At 55.1% G+C, this 23,617-nt stretch overlaps 1 protein-coding gene across 1 annotated transcript in view; it reads right to left on the minus strand.

Moving 5' to 3' along the window:
• LOC119102932 (phosphatidylinositol 3-kinase catalytic subunit type 3) overlaps positions 1 to 16,158 on the minus strand; it is a 21,560-nt gene extending 5,402 nt beyond the window's left edge. The window contains exons 1-7 of the mRNA XM_037226381.1: positions 15,943 to 16,158; positions 14,143 to 14,331; positions 13,240 to 13,396; positions 12,012 to 12,167; positions 6,139 to 6,297; positions 5,425 to 5,520; positions 14 to 65 (exon numbers count right to left, since the gene is read on the minus strand). Coding sequence (XP_037082276.1) covers positions 14 to 65; positions 5,425 to 5,520; positions 6,139 to 6,297; positions 12,012 to 12,167; positions 13,240 to 13,396; positions 14,143 to 14,331; positions 15,943 to 16,019 — 886 coding nt within the window. The 5' untranslated portion in view covers positions 16,020 to 16,158. The remainder of the gene's footprint in view (positions 1 to 13; positions 66 to 5,424; positions 5,521 to 6,138; positions 6,298 to 12,011; positions 12,168 to 13,239; positions 13,397 to 14,142; positions 14,332 to 15,942) is intronic.
• Between the last annotated feature and the right edge of the window lie 7,459 nt (positions 16,159 to 23,617).

Below are 23,617 nucleotides of genomic sequence, written 5' to 3' on the forward strand. Positions count from 1 at the left end.
CGGTCGGTGACGCCCGAGCGCAGCGAGCGCGCCAGGTGATGGTGCTTCAGCTCCAGCAGGTTGTCCTGCAGCAGCGCCGGCCAGGTCAGCAGCGGCGCACGTGGGGCGGGTCGGGGTCGGGCGGACCTCCGCTGACACGTGGGGCAAGTCAGGTCGGGTCAGGTGAGGCCAGGTTGGTTCCGGTATAGCCCCGCAGGATGCGCAAGACAGGTCAGGGCAGGCCAGGCCTTGGCAGCATACGCAGCGCAAGCCAGGGCAGGGCACGGCAGGCCCCCGCGTGATGCACGGTCACACAGGCCAGGCCGGAGCAGGAGTCCGCTGGCCACAAAGTCACGTGTGGAGTCCACAGATGCACCCGACGGGCCAGACCGCGCCAGGAGTCAGCGGGATGCGAGGGCCGGCGACACAAGAGTGAGCAGACAACCGCTGACGGAGGAGGCCCCTGCCGAGGCAGCCACGCTGGCCACGCAGGCGGGAGCGACGGCGGCAGGCAGTGGTCACGGACGGCCTCTCGGACGGTCGGACGGTGGTCCCGCCATCAGCGATGGTGACCATCCCGTAAGGTGACGCCAGGAATCAGTGTCAGTTGAGCAGTGGGACACAAACGGTCGTCAGCATTCACGGGACACACCAATGCCATGACACGGAGGAGTGATGCGGCGGCGGCGGCGGCATCATGGCACAGTGTGCGAAGATGGCTCTCCAATGGGGAAAATCGCTCAGACCAGCTAGAAGATGAATGTCCAGTGGTGACACTGAGACGGAGTTCCCAGGCGTCCGAGAGACGAGGCCGGCGCGAACCAGCTTCAGACGAGACCGAACAGGACCGTGGTGCACAGGATTGCCCCTCCGCCTCGAGTCAGCTGGCCGGATCACAAGCGAGGCACCCACAGCCTCGTCGCTGTAAACAGACCGCCGACGAGTTTTCGGGCCGCGAAGAAGATCAACACCGTGCCTGCACAGACTGGCATCAGGGAGCGAGCACGCGCAGCGCAAAGGCGCTCCAGAGCCACGCCAAGTAGTCTGCTCGAGGAGTTGTCCGACTGGTGCGGACTGCACTCGACGGCAGCGCCTGAGCGCGAGGGGGGGGGGGGGGCGGCGAAGACACCTCCCACCGCAGCAATGCCCGCCAGCAGATCGGCGACGCTGACACACTGAGCCGACTCCCAGAACACCTGCAGAGCGGGACAGACGCGCCGACCGGCCAGAGGGCGGGCGGCGCGGCCGGCCCGGCGGCACCACAGACCTGCATGCTGAACTCAGCCTTCACACTCAGCCAGCGGCAGCTCCACGCCGGGCGCGTCGCCAACACGAACTCGCAAAACATGACTGTTCTGGCTTCGTGGGCTCGCGGCGTCGGCGGGCGGCTGCGGGCAGGCGGGGCGCGCACACGCGCTCGGTTCGGGCGTCGGTACGCTACTGCCCACCGTCCGGAGCCACGCCGCCTGCTGGCCTCGGCTGACCTCGGCCGCGCGTCAGCGCCGGCGGACGGGGTCAGGGTCAGGCGCGTACCTGCCGGCCGACCAGCGACCACCAGGGCGCGCCGCGCCGCCGTCTCCGGCCCCGCCGGCGAGGCCACCTTCATCATGGCTGGCGTCTGGTCGGCGCGCACGCGCACTGGATGGCCGAGCGGGCAGCACTGCGGCCGGTCGGCCGTCGGCGCGTCGCCGCCGAGGTCGAGGGGGCGCTGCCGGCGGCCGGGAGGGGGGGGGGGGAGTGGGCGCACGCGTCAACAGCGCGCTCCGCCTCCCGGGGGAGGGGAGCACGACGGGGCCATGGCTGTGCGCGGCCCGCAGAGACGGCGCTTGGGGGACCGGCACGGAGCAGCGCGCGTGGGTGGCCGACCACCTGATGACATGGACACGAGAGGAGGGCCGGAACGCCAGGCCGCGGGGGACACCACTCCACGAAGCGAGCGGATGATCCAGACAGCTAGGACCACGCACGGCGCATGTGACCGTGACAGCAACGGCAAAGCTAGGCTCCTGAGCATGTCCGGGTGAGGGAACATGGATGATATCGCATGCTCAAACACCCTTGCTGGCACTGTCTGTACTCGGTCGCATTGCTATCCTTCCTTTTCTCTTGTCTGCCTGTCCGCATAAGTTTATCCGGTGCAGGACGTGTGCTACGATCCGCAACTGAACGCCCACTGATGTCCACAGAGCAAAAATGTAGCGTGGTAACCTCAGTAGGTCGCCTCACAGTGAGTAGGCTGGGGTTTCGTCATGAGTATCTGGGGTGGATTTGCTCCATGCACTGAACCAGCTCGAGCAGCCCACAGCTTACATCTAGAAAAGCTACGAATCTGTGACACTGGCGGAGATCTTCTTCTCCCTCGTTGCACGGAGCAGACATATTTCAGTTCAGTCAACCTGCACGTGCCTTCTCTCCCGCAAGCACGAACGGAACAGCCCCGTGTTACCGAGGCCGCGGAGACCTCGACGTACGAAACCCATACCACAGACCTAATCAGCCACTCAAGCCCTATCACAGTGATAGACGTAAAAAGCTCGGGAGGCAGTGACATGCAGTATGTCGCACGTGGACGCGGTTTGGTCAGTATCGCAAACAATGACACGGATCGAAGCAGTGATAAGTGAGAAAATGCGCTTCAGTGGTCCTATTTCGTGCGACATTTACAATTACAGAGGACAGAACCAACAACCCACGGTACGTGTACTGAAGCACGACTTTCGCATGATCAAAACAACGCCACAAGACGCTTACTTTACAACTTTACCCGTAGTGTGGGATAATGCGAACAATAGTTAACCGTTACATACCGTCCTGGATTTCCTAATGACCAACGCATTCAGAGATACAGTAAAACGTCAGGAAACACCAACCTACGAAAAAGGCTGCAGTGAGCCAGTCATGCTAAGCAGAAATGGAGAATGATAGCAACTGCGAGGACCATCGCCGCCAAGTCCGTCAGGCCACGTTAGGCCACATCACACTCACCACGCTGCCTGATCGTGCGAACAGGGGATGCGTACTTAAAATATCACAGGACAGCGCTCTGATATTCTGTTGCACATCACACGGCCCATTCAACAACATGTGGCGCACCTACTCTCCAATACCCTGGCCATAAGGCGGCGCTACCTCGCACTGACCCGAAGCAAGCTGCCTGCAGCCGACCGGAGGGAGCTCGGGCGAGCTGACCGGGCGGCTAAGCTATGAGCTGAGCCCGGCTACCTGCCTGACAGCCGACGGGGTCCCGCCGGTCCAAGCCCGGCTATCTGTCTACCAGCCGACGGGGTCCCGCCGGTCCAAGCCTGGTTACCTGTCTGCCAGTCCGCGGGGTCCCGCCGGTCCCAGCCCGGCTACCTGTCTGCCAGTCCGCGGGGTCCCGCCGGTCCCAGCGCGGCGGCTGACTGGCAGCAGCGGATCAAAGCACTGCGACAGCTGGCCGGCGCCACCGCCGATGACGCTACGCCGGCGGGCACAAGCGCAGCGCGGTCCAGCTGGGCAGTCCCGCTGTGCGGAGCAGCACCTGGGCGGAGGGCCACCCTAGCCGTCTTCTTCCACACTGGAGCAACCACACACACACACGCTACGGAACTAGCACAACCGCAGGTGTCCACGCGCGGGACCGGACAACAAACTGGGCTGGCGGCTCGACATCTGCATCCCGCGCCCGAGGCGAGGCGAGATCCGGGGGGAGGGACGGCGGCCCGCACTGACCTGAGCACCGCAGGCCTCGACAGCGAGCTGGGCGGCGACCAGCCCGGTCGGTCGGAGCGCAGCCATGGACGGGCGCGGGCCGGCGCTCACGCGCTCACAGCTGGGCGCCGCCGCTCGGCCGCCGCCGGCCGTCGATCGATCGCACACTCACGCGGCTGCCATACGGCAACAAGTGTGCCGCGGAGGCCCCGAGGCGCCGCCCGCCGCCAAGACGGCCGCCGGGTCACCGCACCTCGGGCGCGCTCGGAAGGCCGGCCGCCGACAGGCTCGGAGACCGACGCGACTCGCAGGCGGCGCCCATTCGACTTCGCGGAGCGTTGGTGTTTTTCGGCTGGGGTTAAATGTGCGCGGCGACATACCCGCACCTGCCGGCTGTAACATGCGTACTCTCGTCCTTGCCCTATGTGACACGTTACGACAAGGACGCGGGCGCGGAACGGCAGGGCGCTAGCAGAGGCGTAATTAACCGTGGGTCCCGACGCCGCCGTCTCGCCGGTCGCCGCTGCGTCCGGTCTTATCTACGAACTCTTCAGAACGACAGTCAACACGCACCGAGTCCGTCCTCCAGTCATGACTCAAACATATGGATACGAAGCGCCCGAGCACAAACGAACTCCGACTCGTTCGCCGAAACGTCCATGCGAACGGACAGAACGCGCGCGTAGCCAGGCGGAGGTCCTCCGACGCGTGTGGGCCGGCCAGGACGACACGGAACGGCACCAGACGCGGCTCCGTGGCGGCTCTCCAAGGTCGCCCGACGGCCGGCGCCTCGCTTCGCGCCCGCTTCTCGCTTCCGCGTGCGCGGGACACGGTGCACGCGCCGGCCGCGCGCGTCCCCGAGGGCGGCGGACGTGACCTACATTACGTCCGGGTGCGGCCGGGGCCATATCCGCCCCCGCGCGGAGGACGAGGCGCGGGACGAGGCGCGACAGGCGACGGAAGCTATCGCACCGCGCGACAGCCGTCGCCGCCAGGCTCGACTTTTGCTCCGGCGACAGAGGCCGTTCAGATGCTGCGTGGTCTTCCGGACAAAGGCGTGCCATGCGACGCCTCTGGGGAAGTCGACGGACATGAGAAGTGAACGAAGCAGTGTCACCAGCGGTGCAGCATGTCGGCAAAGCGGCCTCTGAACACGCCGACGGGTTTGCCCAGATTTCGATTGATGCAGAGCGTCATCACACAAACGCGTCGCCAACGCGGATATCGACAGCAGCATCGGGCGGGTTCAGAGTGGCGGTGTCCGGCGGTTCCTTTTGTGAACAACGATCGGATGGAACGTCCCGTGAGGATTAGCCCGGCAAACTGGTGCTGCGTGTCGAACACGCAAACGTGGAACACCCGCTTGGAACAAGGTGGATTGGAGACAGGCCCGCGTCGCACATGGGAACATGACGTCAGGTTAGAACAATCGAGACAACAATCAAAAGTTGGCAATACATTTGCTCAAAGCCCAGCTTATGGGCCTCTCACCAAGCAGAGGTACGCAACTTCACACGGAGCGAGCCAGAAATATGGTCAAACATCTCATCAGAATCTTGTCCATTCGACCGTCCAAAGGTAGAAAGGCCTGAGCGCCATTCGGTAAAACAGCGCACAGGCCCTTTTCCATTTGCACGGCAGCATTCTACCAGACCGGGCTCAGCGCGACCTGAATCAAACGACACCCCCTTGCCCCACAGCGACAGCAGGTCTCCGGAGCCGGGCGTGGCATGCTCCGCGGGCGCGATCTCTCACCAGCTCCGCTTCGTGATCGTCGACGGTCACCAGGTCGGTCCAGGTGCGGTACTGCACCTCCATGTTGGCGCCCTGCTCGAAGTACACCATCGCGTACTGGAAACACACGCAGGTACCGCGTCAGCGACGCGACGTCAGGGCCATGCCGACGCATCGCACCGCAAGGGACGATTTGTGCGTTTCGTGAAATGGGCCTTAACCGAGCTTACAGAGCACGTCATTGTAAATGGCGACCGGATTACCCACGAGATGAAACCCGGCCGTACCGACGCCGCCAGTGCAACCTGCGGCATGTCATGAGTGTTTGGCAGAGCTCGGCATGTTGGAAGCTACGGGGCGCAACAGCCGCGACACAGCCGGTCACGGAGCGTCAGCGGGGCAGCCCTGGCGGCGCGCGGCAGCTGGGAGGGCCGCAGACTGACAGACGTCCGCCGGTCGGCCGCGGCAGGGGCGGCCAGCCCCCGGCGACCGGCCCTCGCGCCGCGTCACGCTGAGCTGAACGGTGCGTACCATCAGGATTCCCCGAGGGCCGGAGACTGATGGACGGGGCACGACCGTTGCGCCCGCCGCCCCCGTGGTCATGAGCGGGCCAAGAAGGTTCCGTTTCTCGTGCCAGCAGGAGCGGTACGGCGCATCGTGCTAAGATCCGCCGAGGACGACCTCGGCGAAATCGACCACCGGGTGGGCCCAAAACGAGAGACCGCTACGTCTCACCTCCTGTTTGTCGCACAGGATCTTGGGGAACTCGATCATGAGGTAGAGCGCCGACGAGGAGCGCTTCTCGCGCTCATTGATCAGCTCAATCTCGCGGAACGTCAGCCGGTCCAGCCAGTCCACCTGCTGCAGCTGGCCGTTCCGATGCCGCTTCGTCAGCTGGAACAGAGTGTTACAGTGACGTCAGCCGGTCCACCCAGTCCACCTGCTGCAGCTGGCCGTTCCGGTGCCGCTTCGTCAGCTGGAACAGAGTGTTACAGTGACGTCAGCCGGTCCACCCAGTCCACCTGCTGCAGCTGGCCGTTCCGGTGCCGCTTCGTCAGCTGGAACAGAGTGTTACAGTGACGTCAGCCGGCCCACCCAGTCCACCTGCTGCAGCTGGCCGTTCCGGTGCCGCTTCGTCAGCTGGAACAGAGTGTTACAGTGACGTCAGCCGGTCCAGACGGTCCACTTGCTGCAGCTGGCCGTTCCGGTGCCGTTTCGTCAGCTGGAACAGAGTGTTACAGTGACGTCAGCCGGTCCACCCAGTCCACCTGCTGCAGCTGGCCGTTCCGGTGCCGCTTCGTCAGCTGGAACAGAGTGTTACAGTGACGTCAGCCGGTCCCCCGGTCCACCTGCTGCAGCTGGCCGTTCCGGTGCCGCTTCGTCAGCTGGAACAGAGTGTTACATGACGTCAGCCGGTCCACCGGTCCACCTGCTGCAGCTGGCCGTTCCGGTGCCGCTTCGTCAGCTGGAACAGAGTGTTACAGTGACGTCAGCCGGTCCAGACGGTCCACCTGCTGTAGCTGGCCGTTCCGGTGCCGTTTCGTCAGCTGGAACAGAGTGTTACAGTGACGTCAGCCGGTCCGCCGGTCCCCTGCTGCAGCTGGCCGTTCCGGTGCCGCTTCGTCAGCTGGAACAGAGTGTTACATTGACGTCAGCCGGTCCCGCCGGTCCACCTGCTGCAGCTGGCCGTTCCGGTGCCGTTTCGTCAGCTGGAACAGAGTGTTACAGTGACGTCAGCCGGTCCCGCCGGTCCACCTGCTGCAGCTGGCCGTTCCGGTGCCGCTTCGTCAACTGGAACAGAGCGTTACAGTGACGTCAGCCGGTCCCGCCGGTCCACCTGCTGCAGCTGGCCGTTCCGGTGCCGCTTCGTCAACTGGAACAGAGCGTTACAGTGACGTCAGCCGGTCCCGCCGGTCCACCTGCTGCAGCTGGCCGTTCCGGTGCCGCTCCGTCAGCTGGAACAGAGTGTTACAGTGACGTCAGCCTGTCCCGCCGGTCCCCCTGCTGTAGCTGGCCGTTCCGGTGCCGCTCCGTCAGCTGGAACAGAGCGTTACAGTGACGTCAGCCGGTCCCGCCGGTCCACCTGCTGTAGCTGGCCGTTCAGGCGTCGCTCCAACCGAGGGAATACAGTTGACGGGTGGGACGTCAGGGAGACGGCCACTCCGCCCATGTCTGCAGGCTCATGACGCGAGTGGTATACGGCAGCACTGCGGTGCAGCATTCAAAGCATGGTAAACGAGACAGAGCCGTGACCCGAAGCCTCTGTTGCGCACGTGGCGATTCAATAGCTGTTTGGCACTGATTGGAGTTCCCAGCACGCATGTATGTATGCACCGACGTCGCGGAGTAATCCACTGCTGCAGCGGCTTCTAATCTCTGAGTCACGTATGAGGGAACAAAACACCCGGTCAGCATACAGCACAAGCGCACGTTTAGTCACGCGGCACACGTACATCTAACTCTAATGCGCATACGAATCAGAGATTTCCCACATGTTTCCGGTAGCGACATATCCCAGCGGTCCCATGTAGTGCATGGCGCTTAACTGCGCGCACGAGTGCTCGCTGTGTCACGAGCGCCGCCGCCAGTACGGTTGGGAGCACGTTTGAAAGTGCTGTGCTATGGCATGGAATCGCCGCCTCCCAGCCCCGTCCCCCGGCGGGACACGTAAAGCCGCCGGACCTGTGCAGTAATCCGTACTCCAACACAGCTACTTGCTCGGGAGATGGGTGCGAGCGTGTCTGGCTCATGATGTACCATAGTCTTGTGCGCTCGGCTCGGTGTGCAGAAGTCCGCTACTTCCTGCGCGGTCAGCCAGCCCCGTCTCTCTCGCAGGTCAGACACATGGTCGGACTCACCACGCCCAAAGACAATCCGAGAGCCGGAGTTCAAGGCTTTTTGAATTTTATCTATGTTTTTCTCGGTCCCGTTTCCATAAACCGAAACTCAGCACCTGACGCGCGCGGGACGAGAGCCGAGACCGGCGTGGCGATTGACGCTACCGGGGTGAGGTGCCGGACGCGGAGAGGCCGGTCAGGGCGCCCGCGCCGCAGCGACCGCCGTGTGACGCGTGGACGTCCCGTCACAAGGCTTATTCGAAATTGACACCCGTACTTTTAACTCGGTGCGGGGACTACGTCGCGGAGGGTGACCTGGAAATGTGGTACTTTGGGCAGATTTTGGCGGCTTTCGAAAACGATGCGATGCTTTCTTGTCGCGTCGACCTCTGGGGCGCTGGTGCAGAGCCACACGCCCAGAGAACAGGCAACGTTCTCCACGCGGGAAATGAGCGCTGGAAGATCGCTCCGTTTTCCGGCGATGAGCACTTGAGTACCATCAGCGCGCCGCACGACGTCACCCGTCATAGAAACAGCGCCAAGGCGCTTGCAAAAGTGCTGAGAAACGAGGGTCCCAAGCCCGACTCCAGGAGCACGGCCATTGTGTTCGCCAAAGGTTGTGAGGTCCCTGCGCCTGGTGCTGTGACGCACCGCGTATATCCCTGACGGTAAGACCCCAGCCAGGCGGCGTCGACGGTGCGCAGTCGGATTTTTCGCAACAGGAGGCCGTGGCCAATGACGTGAAAGCCTTTTGTCAAATGGATCGGGCGCAGAAGTGGTATCTCCCCGCTTTTGGTAGCGCTAGGATGCGGTCGGGGAAGGGTGCCAGAGCGGTCTCCATCGAGTGATGGGGTCGAAAGTCGTGCCTGGAAAGGGAAGATGAGATGGTCACAGGAGAAGTGGTTGTCAAGCTGCTTCTGCACCACCCGCTCTACCACTTTGCTGGTGGCGGGAATGATGGAGACAGTCCGGAAATTGGATGTGTTCGCAGTGTCACCGGGCTTACGGATAGGGTGAATACTGCACTGTTTCCAGGGTTCAGGGTCCCAGGGTCCCTCTCCCGAGGAGACACACAAATCTGAACCAAGCAAGGTGCGGTCGGTACAATAGCACACCGTTTCCCATAACTTCGGTGCTTTTTATTGCACGCCCTCTTTGTTCTCATTTGAGGCAATTAAGTGAAAACGATATTTTAATCGAACTGAACATAGTTTGCATATCGCCATTAAACGTCCTGGTCTGTACCGGATGATGATACTCGTTTTTCTTGGGACATCAATAAATTGGCATTTATTATAAACGCTCAAAACATCGCCTTAGAGCAGAAGCCATCATCCCACATATTTTACTACCTGATGTTGTGATATCCCCTCTTCTTCTCACCGCCCATCTGTCCATCCCCCCCCCCCCCCCCCCCCCCCCCCCCCACAAGCGAATAGGCAAAGGGCTGGTCTTACTTCAGGGCCAGTTTGGTTCTGGTGGCACATAAAATCGAAAACTTGCCAAACAATAATTGCACAATTACGTCTATCTATATTACGCACATCAACACCATGGTACGTGAGGCCCCGTTCTGTTTTCCTCGCCTCAAGGCCGGATCGCGCTGACTGCTCCACGAGACTCCTGGCATTCCATTCTGCGGAGCAGAGCGCCCACACAGCCGTCCAGATCCGCCAAAAAACAGCATCTACAAAACAGCCCTGACGGGAACCATTTTACGGAAACTGACCGGGGCTTGAACACACGACCGTGACAGAAGCCAGACAGACCGCTCACATGTCGCGGGAGCCAAACACTCCAGGCACTCCAAGGTCACGTCGCTGACCAACAGGGGCGACCCTGCACCGAGCACCCATCCCCCGAGGGTGGGTCCCCTCTCTAGGACGCCCAGCGCGACCTCGCCACCGGCTCCGGGGGGCGCGGCGCGGCGCCGCCCCTGGGCTAAAGGGCGAGACAGAGGCGCGGGACGAGCAGTGCGAGCCCGGCGGCCGGCGCAAGACCGACGGTCCATGGAGTCCGCCCATGTCCCTATCCGGCCAGACCCCGGCGGACGCCTCTGTCCGCAGCGGAACGCGGAAGCGGGACCGGTCAGGCGAGCGCGTACCGACGCTACAGGCCGGAAGGTGCTCACGTGGAGCCGGGGAGCACAGTTCAAGGCGAGGTGCGAGCAGGTTCGGTGCCGCAAGCCGGTCCGGAGCCTTGCGCCCGGACCGGTCCGGAGTCCTGCGCCAGGACCGGTCCGGAGTCCTGCGCCGGGACCAGCCCGGAGCCCTGCGTCCGGACCGCTCCGGAGTCCTGCGCCCGGACCGGTCCGGAGTCGTGCGCAAGGACCGGTCCGGAGTCCTGCGTCCGGACCGGTCCGGAGTCCTGCGCCAGGACCGGCCCGGAGCCCTGCATCCCGAGTCATGCGTCCGGACCGTTCCGGAGTCCTGCATCCGGGGCCGGTCCGTTTTGATCTGTCCGCCCCACGCATGGTGGGGCAGACGGTGCACAGCGACCGGCCGAGGAAGGGTGGGGCACATAAACAATGGGACCCACCAGCACTGATCAGATCGCAGTTCCAAGCCATGCGAGCACAAGCCGATGCCGATACCATGCAATATGTACGTCGTCGTTCCCTGACAATGCGGGAGGTAATAATGGCATCATGAGGCCGCTGGACAAACTTAGGCATGGATGCACTATTATGTACTGCGGAGCACAGCAAGGCAGCATTCCAGATAGCAGGGTGGAATTGGCGGATAGTGTTGAAGCAGCACTTTTGCGGAAACCGTACCCGGCGTAAAGAAATACATTATTTAAAGAGTAGGCCAGACCGCGCACAAAAGGTCTTTGAGCATAGTTTTGATCAACGTTAGTGAGATAACTCGCATCATTTTCTTAGCATGGCCAGATTAATTAAACTTCTTCTGGTTACCATTAACGTTCGTCTGTTTCTTTATACTTAACTTGGCGACACATGCCGACAGTTACCCGAAATTCATGGCACCGAATCAAGGATAGCTTAAAGTAAGTCATGGCATAGAATAAAAGCTCCGGCACCGCTAGATCAAGTAAAGATGACATCAAAGAAGTGACCGAAGGCGCAGCTTTTCCGTTCGAGGGTCTGTCCGTGCTTCTAGACGCACTCGTAATCGCGTCATCTGAGATCTGATTCCACAGCAGTGTACGCAAAAACACTGGTGCTTTTATAGCAGCTGTGACCGCATAATCGGTTGACTTGAGAGCAGTGTTCGCCCTGGCCTGAAGGGCCAAATTTTTCACGATATGGCACGTGGCAAGTAAAAAAGTTCATGTTGCAAACAAGCGAAAGTTACGACATCCATGCTAGATATTCATTGAAAAGGTCCAACGAGCATCAAGTGGCGGGTCACACAAAAAAGAGCGAAAAATCTAAGCATAAACAGAAAAAAATTACCAATGGAAAGAATCCAGCATGAAACCTTGTTTCCCACACGGATTACATCCTGATCTATAAATTAAGCCTCACTTCAATGTTCGTCCTTCACTGGCTGATCGACTAGTTCCTCACGTCTCCTTTACAATTTGGAGAACCGTGATGGCATTATATAGTGACAAAAAAGCCACGGACCAAAAGCACCCTCTACACTGACGTCGTTCACCTGATCCACGTGACAGCCCAGCCAAAACATGTGTGTCACCTTACCACTACAGCGTGCACGCCTGGGACATCCAGGCCGGCTACACGCCATTGCCGAACCCATCCCAAGTCCGACCTTAACTAGTGCGGCGTCTCCGACAGTCACTCACCTTGCTCAGCCTCTCCATCTGATCGGTGGCGTCCTTCTTAGGCGAGCCGACGGTACCAGCGGCGGGGGCGGGGGAGGGGGCGGGGTCAGCGAGGGCGGCCCCCTCGCCGCCGCCACCCTCAGACTCCACCGGCGCCAGCTTCAGGTCGTGCAGCCCCTGCGGCGGTCGGGGTACAGGTCAGGTCAGAAGGCGGTCACGGACGTGAGAAGATCTCGGGTCAGCCATGACCTGCGGTGACTACAGGCGGGCGCAGGTCGGTAATGAGGTCGTGCCGTCAAAGACGCCGGGCTCAGCACTATTCAGCTCCGCCTACTAGTTGATGCGAACGCATGGGATTCTTCCAGGTGCCTCCCTAATTACCTCTTTACATAGAAATGACGGAGCACGCGACACCATCTCGAAGCTTGAGCGGAGACTCAATAAAGAGCACTCGTCATCGGAGGAACTCTACATTGTCCCTCAAACAATGAGGAGGTCAACCATGACCATTAAAGGGAGCGTGTAGCCTTTATGTGCATTTCACTTATTATTAGATCAGACGAGCTAGATTTGATTGGTAATCCCAGTTAATCCCAGGTAATCCCTAGAAAGTCTTCCAAGTGACTCAGAATTTCGATTTCGAGTAGCCGCTCTTGCAGGAAAAATCTCACTGAACTCCTTGCTTACCACCATGAAAGTAATACCTTTCAGATGCCTTATTTTCTCCGGCGTTTGCGTTTGTTTGATTGAATTACACATATTTGTCAAAATGTTTCTGCAATAAATCCTACAAAAGCTTGAAATACTCTACTTAGAAAATATGCAAAAATGAGGCTATTATCCCGCGAAACCAACGAAACGTTATACTATGGCTTTCACCTCTCCCCTTGGCGCTTGGCACAGTGGCTCTTTTCGAAGCGCACTTTGGCTTTGGGAAAGAAGTAGTAGATAGTCTTAAGTGGCGGACTGGTTCATATTTCAATAAATGCGCTTCTCGGTAACTGGCCTTTGCCGCCCGCTGTGCTAATCACAGACGTACCTTTGCACTGAGGTCACTCATCCACTAAAGGTGGCACTTTTTAGCCCGCAGGCCCGCAATGTGCGGGTTAAAACAGCCCAAAAGTGGCACCTCTGACAACAAAGCTGACAACGGCCCTCAGCAGATCCCGTCGTCGTCATGGCGACGGCAGTCGCGACAACAACAGTTGTGGTTTCGGGCTACACTCTGGGGCTAGCGCCGGCGGCTGACCTGGTTGAAGCAGCCCTCCGCGGTGAAGATCGGGATGCTGGTGGAGCCGACGACGGCGGCCGACTGCGGCCGGCTGGGCTCGAACACGGTGAAGCGCAGTGAGGCGTCCTCGGGCAGGTCGCAGTAGCGCACGGGCAGCGTCAGCCACTCGTTCCAGCTGGGCAGCACGAACGGCCAGTGTCACGTCAATGCATGGTCAGTGTCACGCAGGTGCACGGCCCGTGTCACGCTGATCCACGGCCAGTGTCACGCCGATGCATGGTCAACGTCACGCCGATCCACGGCCAGTGTCACGCCGATGCCACGGCCTGCGTCACGCCGGTACACGACCAGTGCCGCGCCGATGCACGACCAGTGTCGCGTCGATGCACGGCCAGTGTCACGCTGGTGCACGGCACACGCCGCATGGAGAACGCGTGGGAGAGTGCACAGAAGGCACAAGGCACTCGTGTCAGCCTGGTCACAGCGTCGGTCGGTGAACCGATCGGTGCCACATCCTCACGCAGGCGCCACACACAGTTCCAGTGCGCACCACGCGTTAACAGACCCGTGAAGTGCTGCGTCTCGCTTCAGCTGGTCGTCTTCACAGACGGAGGGGCAATACGATTTACCGTCGATGGATCACGCCCAGCAGGTGACAACAGCGTTACACAAGCATGGCATGTCTCAAATTCCAGAGATGCATTGTGTAACTCTGCACACTTTTCAGCATTCTCCCCCATATTTGCATACCTTGCCCTGGCAGTGATGTTTAAGCATGATGGGTCCCACGGCCTTGTTGTCGCTGACACAGACCTCATCGAGCCCTTCATTTAAAAACCAACAGAAAACCTAACAGTTCGTCGAGCAGCAAATGCTCACGGCCCAGAGACGACGACCAAGCAGCCTTCCCCGTCCACTCACTTCCATCGGGTGGTGAAGGCCTTGTAAGAGGTGGTGACGGGCAGCGCGAGCTCGCCGTCAGCGCCGCGCACCTGCACCTCGACGTACATGTCGGAGCACTGCTGCTGCCACCTGCCGGAGAACTCCAGCATCGGGTCGAGCAGCAGGTCCTCGAAGTCGGGCCGTCGCCGCTCGCCCTCCAGCGTCCCGCTGCCGGCGGCGCAAGGGTCACGCAGGTGTCACGGGTCACGCGGGGCCAGTGCATGTGTGAAGGGAAGGTCAGCACGAGCGGCGACAGGAACTAGCCGCTGCAGGCGGCTGGCGCAGCAGGTGGGGAGAGTTAAGACGCAGCGCTGTCAAAAAGGCTGCCAGCGTTGAACACAGTACTCCGCCACAGCGCATTGGCTACACATGGCTAACCGGTTTATGCATTTGAAGGCACGACGAGCGATCCGAGTATGACACCACCGTAACAGTTATCTTAGGGAGCTACACTTCTTTGCACCGTCAATGATTTCGAGAACACCGTAAAATAAAAGAATAGCTTATTTACGGGAGCTGTCGCACGGCGTATGGTTATACACCAAGGGCTGCACCCAACACAGGCGGCTAAACGAAAAGTGTATGACGACCCACAAGGACCATTAGTTTAGAATGTTACTCACCACTAACATCCAACACGACGGGCATTGTACAAGCCTCACGAACATGCCGGGTTTCAGATTAATATGTCCAGACACCTTATACACGGTTCCGTTCTGAGCTGCCCGAGACACGGGCGGCTAAACAGAAACATTGCGATGACCGGGTCCGAGCATAAAGATAGCAAGATATCTGCCAGCGGGCACTGGTGTTCATCTTATCAGCATGTTTTCCAATCCGAGTTCCAAGATGACGTATGCGCGTTAAGCTACGGACGAGGATTACAGATGTATAGTGTTAGTAAAATAAAATAGAAATGTATATTTTGACAAAATCTGAGAATGACCACACATTTATGATCTTTGCCTGAGGATGAACAAAAAACATGCTATCGCAGATAGTTCTGGTTCGAGCAACATTGCTAAGGGAATGCCCCTGTTAACATTTTATGCCCTGATACTCGGTGCGGGTTATCGAAACATATCGGATTAGCCGCGTGGCTTCAGGTAACCTTTAGCGGTACTGTATCGGAAGCAAGGACGTGAGAACCTGAATGCCTGGGATTTTTTTTTTGGGGGGGGGGATGTACAATGTTTGTGGTAAGTAATTTTCTGACCTAATACACAGTAAGTGTTACTGCAACTCTCCGGCACAGCCTGCAGTGTTTCGTGCGGCCCTTCCTCAAGACAGTGGATCAGGTGCTGAGATGTGGGAGCTTGGAACATTATTTGCAGTGGCAGTGCTTGCACAGTTCTGGGTGTTCTGGATTCATGTGTCTCTTTTTTGGAATTTTTGCTTCACCTTGTTCACTTTTGGCCAAAGCACAGCTTGAAACATTAAGTATTGGCAAATACACCTGACAATATTTAACCAATGCCTTTCAGCATCTTGGAAGTTCATGACTGAGAGCATACTTGCTCTGAAGATCTTACACTGCTCATGGGAACAAAAGGTCATTAATAAAAAGGCCTGAAATGTGTGAGGTGCTAACATGTACATCATGCATAATGTTGGGGGCATTCAAGGTCAGGGTAGCATTAGGGGAAGTTCTGAACATTGTCAAAGGTAAGGTAGTTGAACTCTTATAGTACACTGATAACAACATGTGTACAGATTGCTACATGGTCATGCATTTCAATGTCATCACAGGTCAAGGGTCAGGGTCAACTGATAACTCACATCTTGACTTGTAAGTTTGCATCTAAGTCACAACTGTACACATAATAAAACTTGTCATCATATTCCTGTGATCCCATACTGCTGGCTGAGTTTGTATGCCAATTCTTGCTGAGTGTATATGCTAATTCTTGCTGTCTTCCACAGTGTGCTTCAGCTCATTGCAGGTGACTGTGATCTACCAATCATTTGTTCAGCCCTCATTCAACAGTAGATAACCTGAAACAGCACATCAGCAATGGTGTGATCAATAAATTGACTTGGAAAGCGGGTTCCTTGTGGTATCACATTTCATGTTTTCATATTAGCCACCATTTTGAAATCCCACCAGCTATTTAGGAAATTGCAGTACTACAGTCACTCTGCTTTCTTCTTTTCAGCAGCAATGTCTTGCTGACTAATTTTTTGACCGACTGACTTTATTTTTGACTAAACTGACTACTAACTACTAAACTAACTGACTAAGCTGACTAAAATTAATTGCTCTTGCTAACTTTTACTCAGCAATATCAGTATGTTCCTGTCCTGTTAGTGTTAGCAGGAATAGAGTGTCAGTAGGGTTACAAGGGTGATGATGATGCTTAAGGCAGTAAGGTACACCAACTGTCCTGGTCACTGGTTGAAAGGAGTTATAGGGATAAGATAGAAGTTGGTACATGAGTAGGAATAGGATTACAGGCTTATAAAAATGAGCATTTAGAATATAACTGTGACCAGACAGAAAGAACAGCAGTTTACTATGGAAAAGCTGTTTTGTGATGTCAAAAATGATCAAGGCATTAAAAGCACATGAACCAGAAGAATGCACTCACACAACCTGATAGTGTAGTTCAGATGTGAAATGCCTAATCCAGCAATAATCCAACCACACCCATATTCACCCACATTTTCTGCCTAAATTTGAAAAGTTGTATGCCTTCACTATTTTTGCTAATTTGTTTTAAACTTACATAGACACCAAGGAAGAATACAGTAGCTCAGTTCAAGCCATGAAAAAGCTAAGACTAATGACCAGTGCATGTTCATCATACCAATTAGCATGGTAGACAAAAATATGGTAGCAGACTACAACCTTCAAAATTTAGATGCTGATGCATGCAATTAGTCATAAGTTTGTACAAATGCACACACATTATGCTAGACCTTTCTAAAAACTAATTGTATTTCTACCAGTTTTAGGATAAATGAAAAATCATGATTCAATCTAGCATTCTTTCTTGCCCAACAAATCACACAGTATTGGAACATTATGACTCTGATGACTTTACACTGGTTGTAATATTATGGAGTGAGCAATGTCATATGGTAAGAAGGTACCATGAACACTCTGTGTTGCACCAAATACACATACTGCCTCTGAGCATGCCCATGACAAGCCTATAACAAGTACAATTACTATAATGTAAGGAGTAATGTCTAACCAACATATGCAAGGCCATATAAATTAGAGCAGGATGTTCTTACTTTTTAAATGCATATAGGTGTCAAACAAGGCAATCCTACTGATAGCAATGCACATCACTTGGAAGCTGATCTAACTGCTCCAAACTACAAATTCATCCACTGCACTGGACACCTCTGCAACATCTGCACACTGAACTTTGTGTATACATACACCAAACTCAGGCCAGGCCACCTTGCACTGGGTTTCAACTTATTTTGCAGCAAACATGTCTTAAAAATATTTACTGCAAATTACTGTCCTTCATTTTTAGAAACATTTGCTCCTTCTGCGCCACCATTGATGGCAAGCATGCATAAAATCCTGGGCCCTCGAATTAATTATGCCCATCGCTGAATTTTTTGTTGTGATGTCGCTGCTGCGACGGACAAGTTCTGAGCCACGAGTATTGTGTTAAGTCTGGGGATACAGCACACCGCATAGTTCATAGGCTTCCAAACTCACATAAAACGTTTAGGAGAAGCACATCACCTATGAGGAATACCTCAACAATACGATTTTCCAAGCTCGGGATTAGTTACACACATCGACACCCACCCCACCCGACACCACCAATCGCAACACAACAACCACACCAGACAATCCCGTGGCGTATCAAGGTTGAACCCAAGGATAAGCCTACTACTGGCTGTTCGTTACCTATTTGGTAAGAAAGGGAGCTTCCATATCCCAAAATCCTTGATATGCGAAGCAGAACCACAATGCTATTTGGCATCAAGCAATGCGTATAAATTTTGTTATACCTCATGCCCGATGGCTATATTTATTTTATGAAAGATGTATTAACAGATTATGGCAATTAACCACCGTTACTGAAAGCAAGACCATGTAAAATGTTAATTTTACTACGCCCTCAAAATGTTTCAAATATTTTTTCGCAGAACGCTGCTAAATACTGCTAGTTGTAGTTGACAATAAAAACGCACCAAAGTCAATCACTGAGTGAAGCTGCCAGGAAATGTTAGTTTAGGACGTCTTGGGTGCTGCATTCTGCGGGAATTACAGAGGAGTTCGTGCGTGGGTGTGGCGCTGCGTGGGAATTTGCGGGTTGTCGGATTCCGCTAGACTATACAGAAAGGCCTCCGGACATGCTCTTCTGCCCGAAAAGGTTGCCAGCGTAGGACGTAGGTGGGTGTATTCTAAAGACGGGGTAGATTTCCTCACGTCTCAGTTGCGGGCTTAAGGTGTGGTGAACGCAAGTGTCTGCTGTTCGAATGTATTTTGTTAAAATTTTCCAAAATGTGTTGTAAAGGTAGCTCTGGGATGAGGAATTTGTAACATATATGTGTTAAAGGGACTATGTTTTCAGCAGGCACAGTGAAGCTCCACTGCCAAAAAAAGCATGTTATGCTGACAAAATGTCTGGCATTGATGCAACATTGTAGCAAAGATCCCAGAGCATGTCTATCACGTACTTGAATGCTTTCAGGTTGGTGCCTGGTCACCACTAATGCCAGTGCATAGAGACCCAATATTCAGTAAATTATTATGTGAAGGCTATTGCAGGCAATCACATTGTCCAAACCATTTTCATTTAAAAAATTATCTGAGAATTCAGCACAACTTGGCCTGGCCTGAGTCCCTGGCCTGAGATTGGGGCATGGCAGCACAAGTTTTAGTGTGCTGATGCTATGTATATATCTAGTAGATTTGTTTGCAGCCTGGTAGCCAATGGGGGCTGATAATATGTTAGTTGTCCCCTATTTCATCAGGATTAAGTGCATTTTATTGCTGCATTTCTGGAACACCAGTCATGAGGGATAGTTGAGAAGGTGTGTACAATATGCTGCTGATGTAATTGTTGATGCCAGTGCAAATCAATGTTGGTAGTGCACTGATATACTAGATGCTTTATCTCTTAGTATTTGGGGCATATGTAGTTGTCTGATAACACATAGGCACTGGGAATGCAACTGAGACTATGTCTTAAACAAACCCTATCCCAAATAAGATAAATAAATGCTATCAAAACCTATGCCCATAATAAAACCTGTCCTGTTCATAATACAAAGATACTGTGAATAGGGATGAGACTATCCTAAAAATGCATATCTCCATAGCAAATTTTGATAGACTCCTCCCATATGACAAATCCTGGCTCCCACCATGGTACTTTTGATATAGTGGAGAACTTCCATCATAACAATCAATATTTTCTGGCCATATGTGAGATGCAGTATCATTGCATGACCTAACCTTGCCTTACCTTATGGTGATCAGGAATTATAAAAGGCCACAAGGCCTGCAGGTCCTGGTCTTGTCAGGCCCCCGGTCTGGTGATCTAACAGTCTCAAATTGTGGATAGATTTAGTGTGAGATGTCATACATGATGTCAGCTTAGTGCATATCAAGCTTAGACTCAACTGGTCAGCTGAGGTTGATGACAGTATCAGGTATGGAAGAGCATTCCAATCATTGACAGCCCACATGCTGAAGCGAGTTATGACGGATGAGAGTCTTAGCTCGAGGTCTTCTGAGCTTCCATTAGTGTCCTCTTGTGACCTCTGAGTTGTGTCTTGTCAGGAGCTCCTCTTCCGACAGCAACATACCTCCGTGAAACTGCTGGTACACTGTTACCATGTCTCCTCTGCAACGATGGCAGTACAGCGAGGGCAACTGAAACAGTCTGAGCCTCTCAGGGCATGGCTGGCGCCTCACTTCATACACAAGCCGGGTAGCTCGTCGCTGAATCCGCTCCAGTCGCTTCTAGTCCAGTTTGCCGAACGGGCCCCAGATGACGCTGTCATACTCATAAGTACGGACGTACTAATATATTATAGAGCGATGGCAACGTGCGAGCATCGATGTTGGCTAAAAAACCGTCCAACGACCGCCAGCATCTGGTTGGCCTCGGAGGTCGCTTCCGCTGTCTGCACGTGAAACTTGAGCCGGTAAACCACGAAGATCCCGAGGTCCTTCTCAGTGGACTCGGTCACGATTTCGGCGCCCTCCAAGAAGTAGGTCAGCCTCGGCTTGCAGTTCCCGATGCACATTATTGTGCACTTTGCTGCACTAAAGTGAAGCGGCCACTCCTTTGACCACTTAGCCAGGGCATCGAGATCAACCTGCAGAGATGAGGTAGTCAGGGGCCTCGGGACACGACAGCAGACCTTGGTGTCATCCGTGAACATCTTGACCACGCGTCACGCTTGTTCTGGCAGATCGTTCACGAAAATTATGAACAGCGTTGGTCCAAGCACTGATCCTTGCGGGATGCCGCTGACGACGTCGGTCCAGTCCGACCTCTAGCCCTGGGCCCGCACTCTCGCCATCCGGTTGGTAAGAAAAGCCCTGATCCAGCGTAGCAAATTACCTCTAAACACCATAAGCATGCAGCTTGGAGAGCAGACGGTTATGAGGCCGGAATCAATGCTTTGCTGAAGTCCAGGTACGCCACGTCCACTGGCCCTCCATCCTCTACTGCAGCGCTCCAATCTTCCATGACCTCCAATAGCTGGGTGATACAGGACCGCTTAGGGAGAAACCCATGCTGGGCTGCATGTAGAAGTCCAGACTCCGAAGAAGTGATGAAGTAAGGCATCATGGTCGAAAGTTTTGAGTATCTTGGGAGGGCAATGGGACAGTGAGGCTTACTGGACGGTAGCTCGATGGAGATTGCCGGTTACCCTTTCTCTAAAATCGGGACTACCTCGCCAAGCTTCTCCACTCCCTTGGGGAGCTTTCTGGATGTCACAGATTTTTCGGAAAAGCATGCTGAGGGGTGCTGCCAGGACATCTACAAGACTTACGAAGAAGCCTTGGGTGGACATCGTCCGGCCCAGGGCGGCTCGAGGTCTTCAGAGCAGCCAATTTCTTTGCCACTGCCTGGTTAAGATGTCCACGTCATCCAGAAAGGTCCAGTAAAGTTGCGCGGCAACACAGGCATGGCACTAGTACCTTCGTCGTGAAAACACGCGAAGAATTTACAGAGGACATTGGTCTTCCTTTCGTTACTGCTGGTCAACACTCTATCATGGTCAAGACGGTGTTCTACCCTGCATCTTACGCTAGTCTTGAGTTTTGCATACTTTCCAAGGCCTTGGGGCTTCTTTTGAGGTCCGCTACTAATTTCATCTCATACTCTTTCCGAAGGTTTCTGGTCAACTTCCGTATGGTCATTGCGACACCGCTTAAGCCTGGCATGGTCTAGAACATCCTGGGTCCGCGTGTGCGTACGCCCTAGTCTTTCCTTAGCCTTCTTTAGCTGACTGGCCGTTGGGTTCAAGTACAAGTTCTTCTTAGGATTAGCCCTTTTCTGGATGGAGCAAAACCTCAGTAGCCCTGGCGATTCTCTCCTTGAAGAAGTAAGTTGTATGACTGCTCTTGTTTCAACGTGCATTTTCCGGCAATTTAGAATTTTTCTATAAAGAGAAGAAGCATATTGGCTATTCTAAGGATTGATATAATCCAATATTCTGAGGGAAGAAAATTCATACCCACAATGCAATGACCAGAGGTGCATGATGCATACCTATCAGTCTGCAGGGTATCTCCTTGTTTGCACCAGATTAGGGTCAATGATTTAATGACGCAGATTTGATATATTTATGCTCACTGAACCAATGGGTAGTAAGCAAAGACCAGAGAATAGAGATGCACACATAAGAGGGGCTAGTCCTGTTCTTCAAACTACAGGTTAGTAACTATCCTCAGGTGTTTTGAAAATGTGCACCTCTTCTCACTTATCTGGATATGCCATTGTATGTTCTCCCTTGGCTGCCAGGAGTTGGTTACAGTATCAAGATAACTCACCCCCACACAGAGCAGTGACTGGTATTTTTGTGAGTGGGCTTGCAGAAGATGGTGTAGATAGCTTTTACACAGCTTTCAAATATACTTTTTCCTTTCAGACACTTACACCAAACTTTAAGACATTTTTATACCAAAAATTTGTGTTTTCCACATCAAGCTCTTCTGAGGAGCAAGTGGGAAGCCCCACATGAAGGCCATTTGACATTGGCTTTGGCATGTTAAACAGGTGCAATGTCCTGCACAGTACCATGCACAAATTTGGGGAGCCTTTTCTGTGCTACAAATTTTGTGCAAAATAACCTCTTTAGTTCACCTACTTGCAAGAAATAAAATGCTGAACAGGCTCTCCCTGAGAATATGGCCAGATCCAGTTTGTATGCCCGCTCTCCAACCCCACAGCGTTTGGGAGGAGCGGCCATCCCAGTTACGCCCTGTCACATCCTGTGCAACTTGGTGGCATAGAGTGTCCTCTGGAGACACAGAGTCATGCCCATGCACCAGCAGCATACAGTAGTCTGACACCACCCCTCACCCTGAGTCATGCCCGTGCACCAGCAGCATACGGCCATCCTACACCACCCCTCGCCCTGAGTCATGCCCGTGCACCAGCAGCATACGGCCATCCGACACCATCCCTCGCCCTGAGTCATGCCCGTGCACCAGCAGCATACGGCCATCCGACACCACCCCTCGCCCTGAGTCATGCCCGTGCACCAGCGGCATACTGCCATCCGACACCATCCCTCGCCCTGAGTCATGCCCATGCACCAGCAGCATACGGCCATCTGACACCATCCCTCGCCCTGAGTCATGTCCGTGCACCAGCAGCATACTGCCATCCGACACCACCCCTCACTCTAAGTCATGTCCGTGCACCAGCAGCATACTGCCATCCGACACCACCCCTCGCCCTGAGTCACGCCCGTGCACCAGCAGCATACAGCTACCCGACACCACTCCTCGCCCTAACTGGCTGTCCTCACCACACCACGCGATGGCTGTGAGCGTCAGCTGATCAGGCTACCACGCCGCCTCCTCGCTGACGACGCGTCGTCCCTCCCGCAGGCGCCTCCGCCAGCATGGCGTCGACCGTGATCACCCCGGCGACCGAGGCTCCGTCTGAGCCTACCGCCACCGGGTCGCCCGCGCCCGGCCCGACCGAGCAGCACGGCCGAGAATGTGCGATCGCTGGTCCAGGTGGAGGGCCGCGCGCCCCAGGAACCTGCTCGTCTTCAACGTGCTCGTGGACAACAAGAACCCATCGTCTGGTGCGAAAGGCCGCAGTGCTGCCCGTTTGTAGTATGCTGAGTTGTCTTCCTGCGTTGGCTATTGGTCGGAAGATTTTTGGCGCGTAAACGTAATCATTTCAATGAATAATTATTTAAGATTTCAGGGCGCTGGTTGCGGTACGAGTGTAATGTTGATGGTCGTCCAGGGTCGGCAACACCTGACCTCGGCCTGCCA

The sequence above is a fragment of the Pollicipes pollicipes genome, unplaced genomic scaffold, assembly GCF_011947565.3.
Source record: "Pollicipes pollicipes isolate AB1234 unplaced genomic scaffold, Ppol_2.1 Scaffold_5724;HRSCAF=6776_pilon_pilon_pilon, whole genome shotgun sequence".
NCBI classification, from domain to species: Eukaryota; Metazoa; Arthropoda; class Thecostraca; order Pollicipedomorpha; family Pollicipedidae; genus Pollicipes; species Pollicipes pollicipes.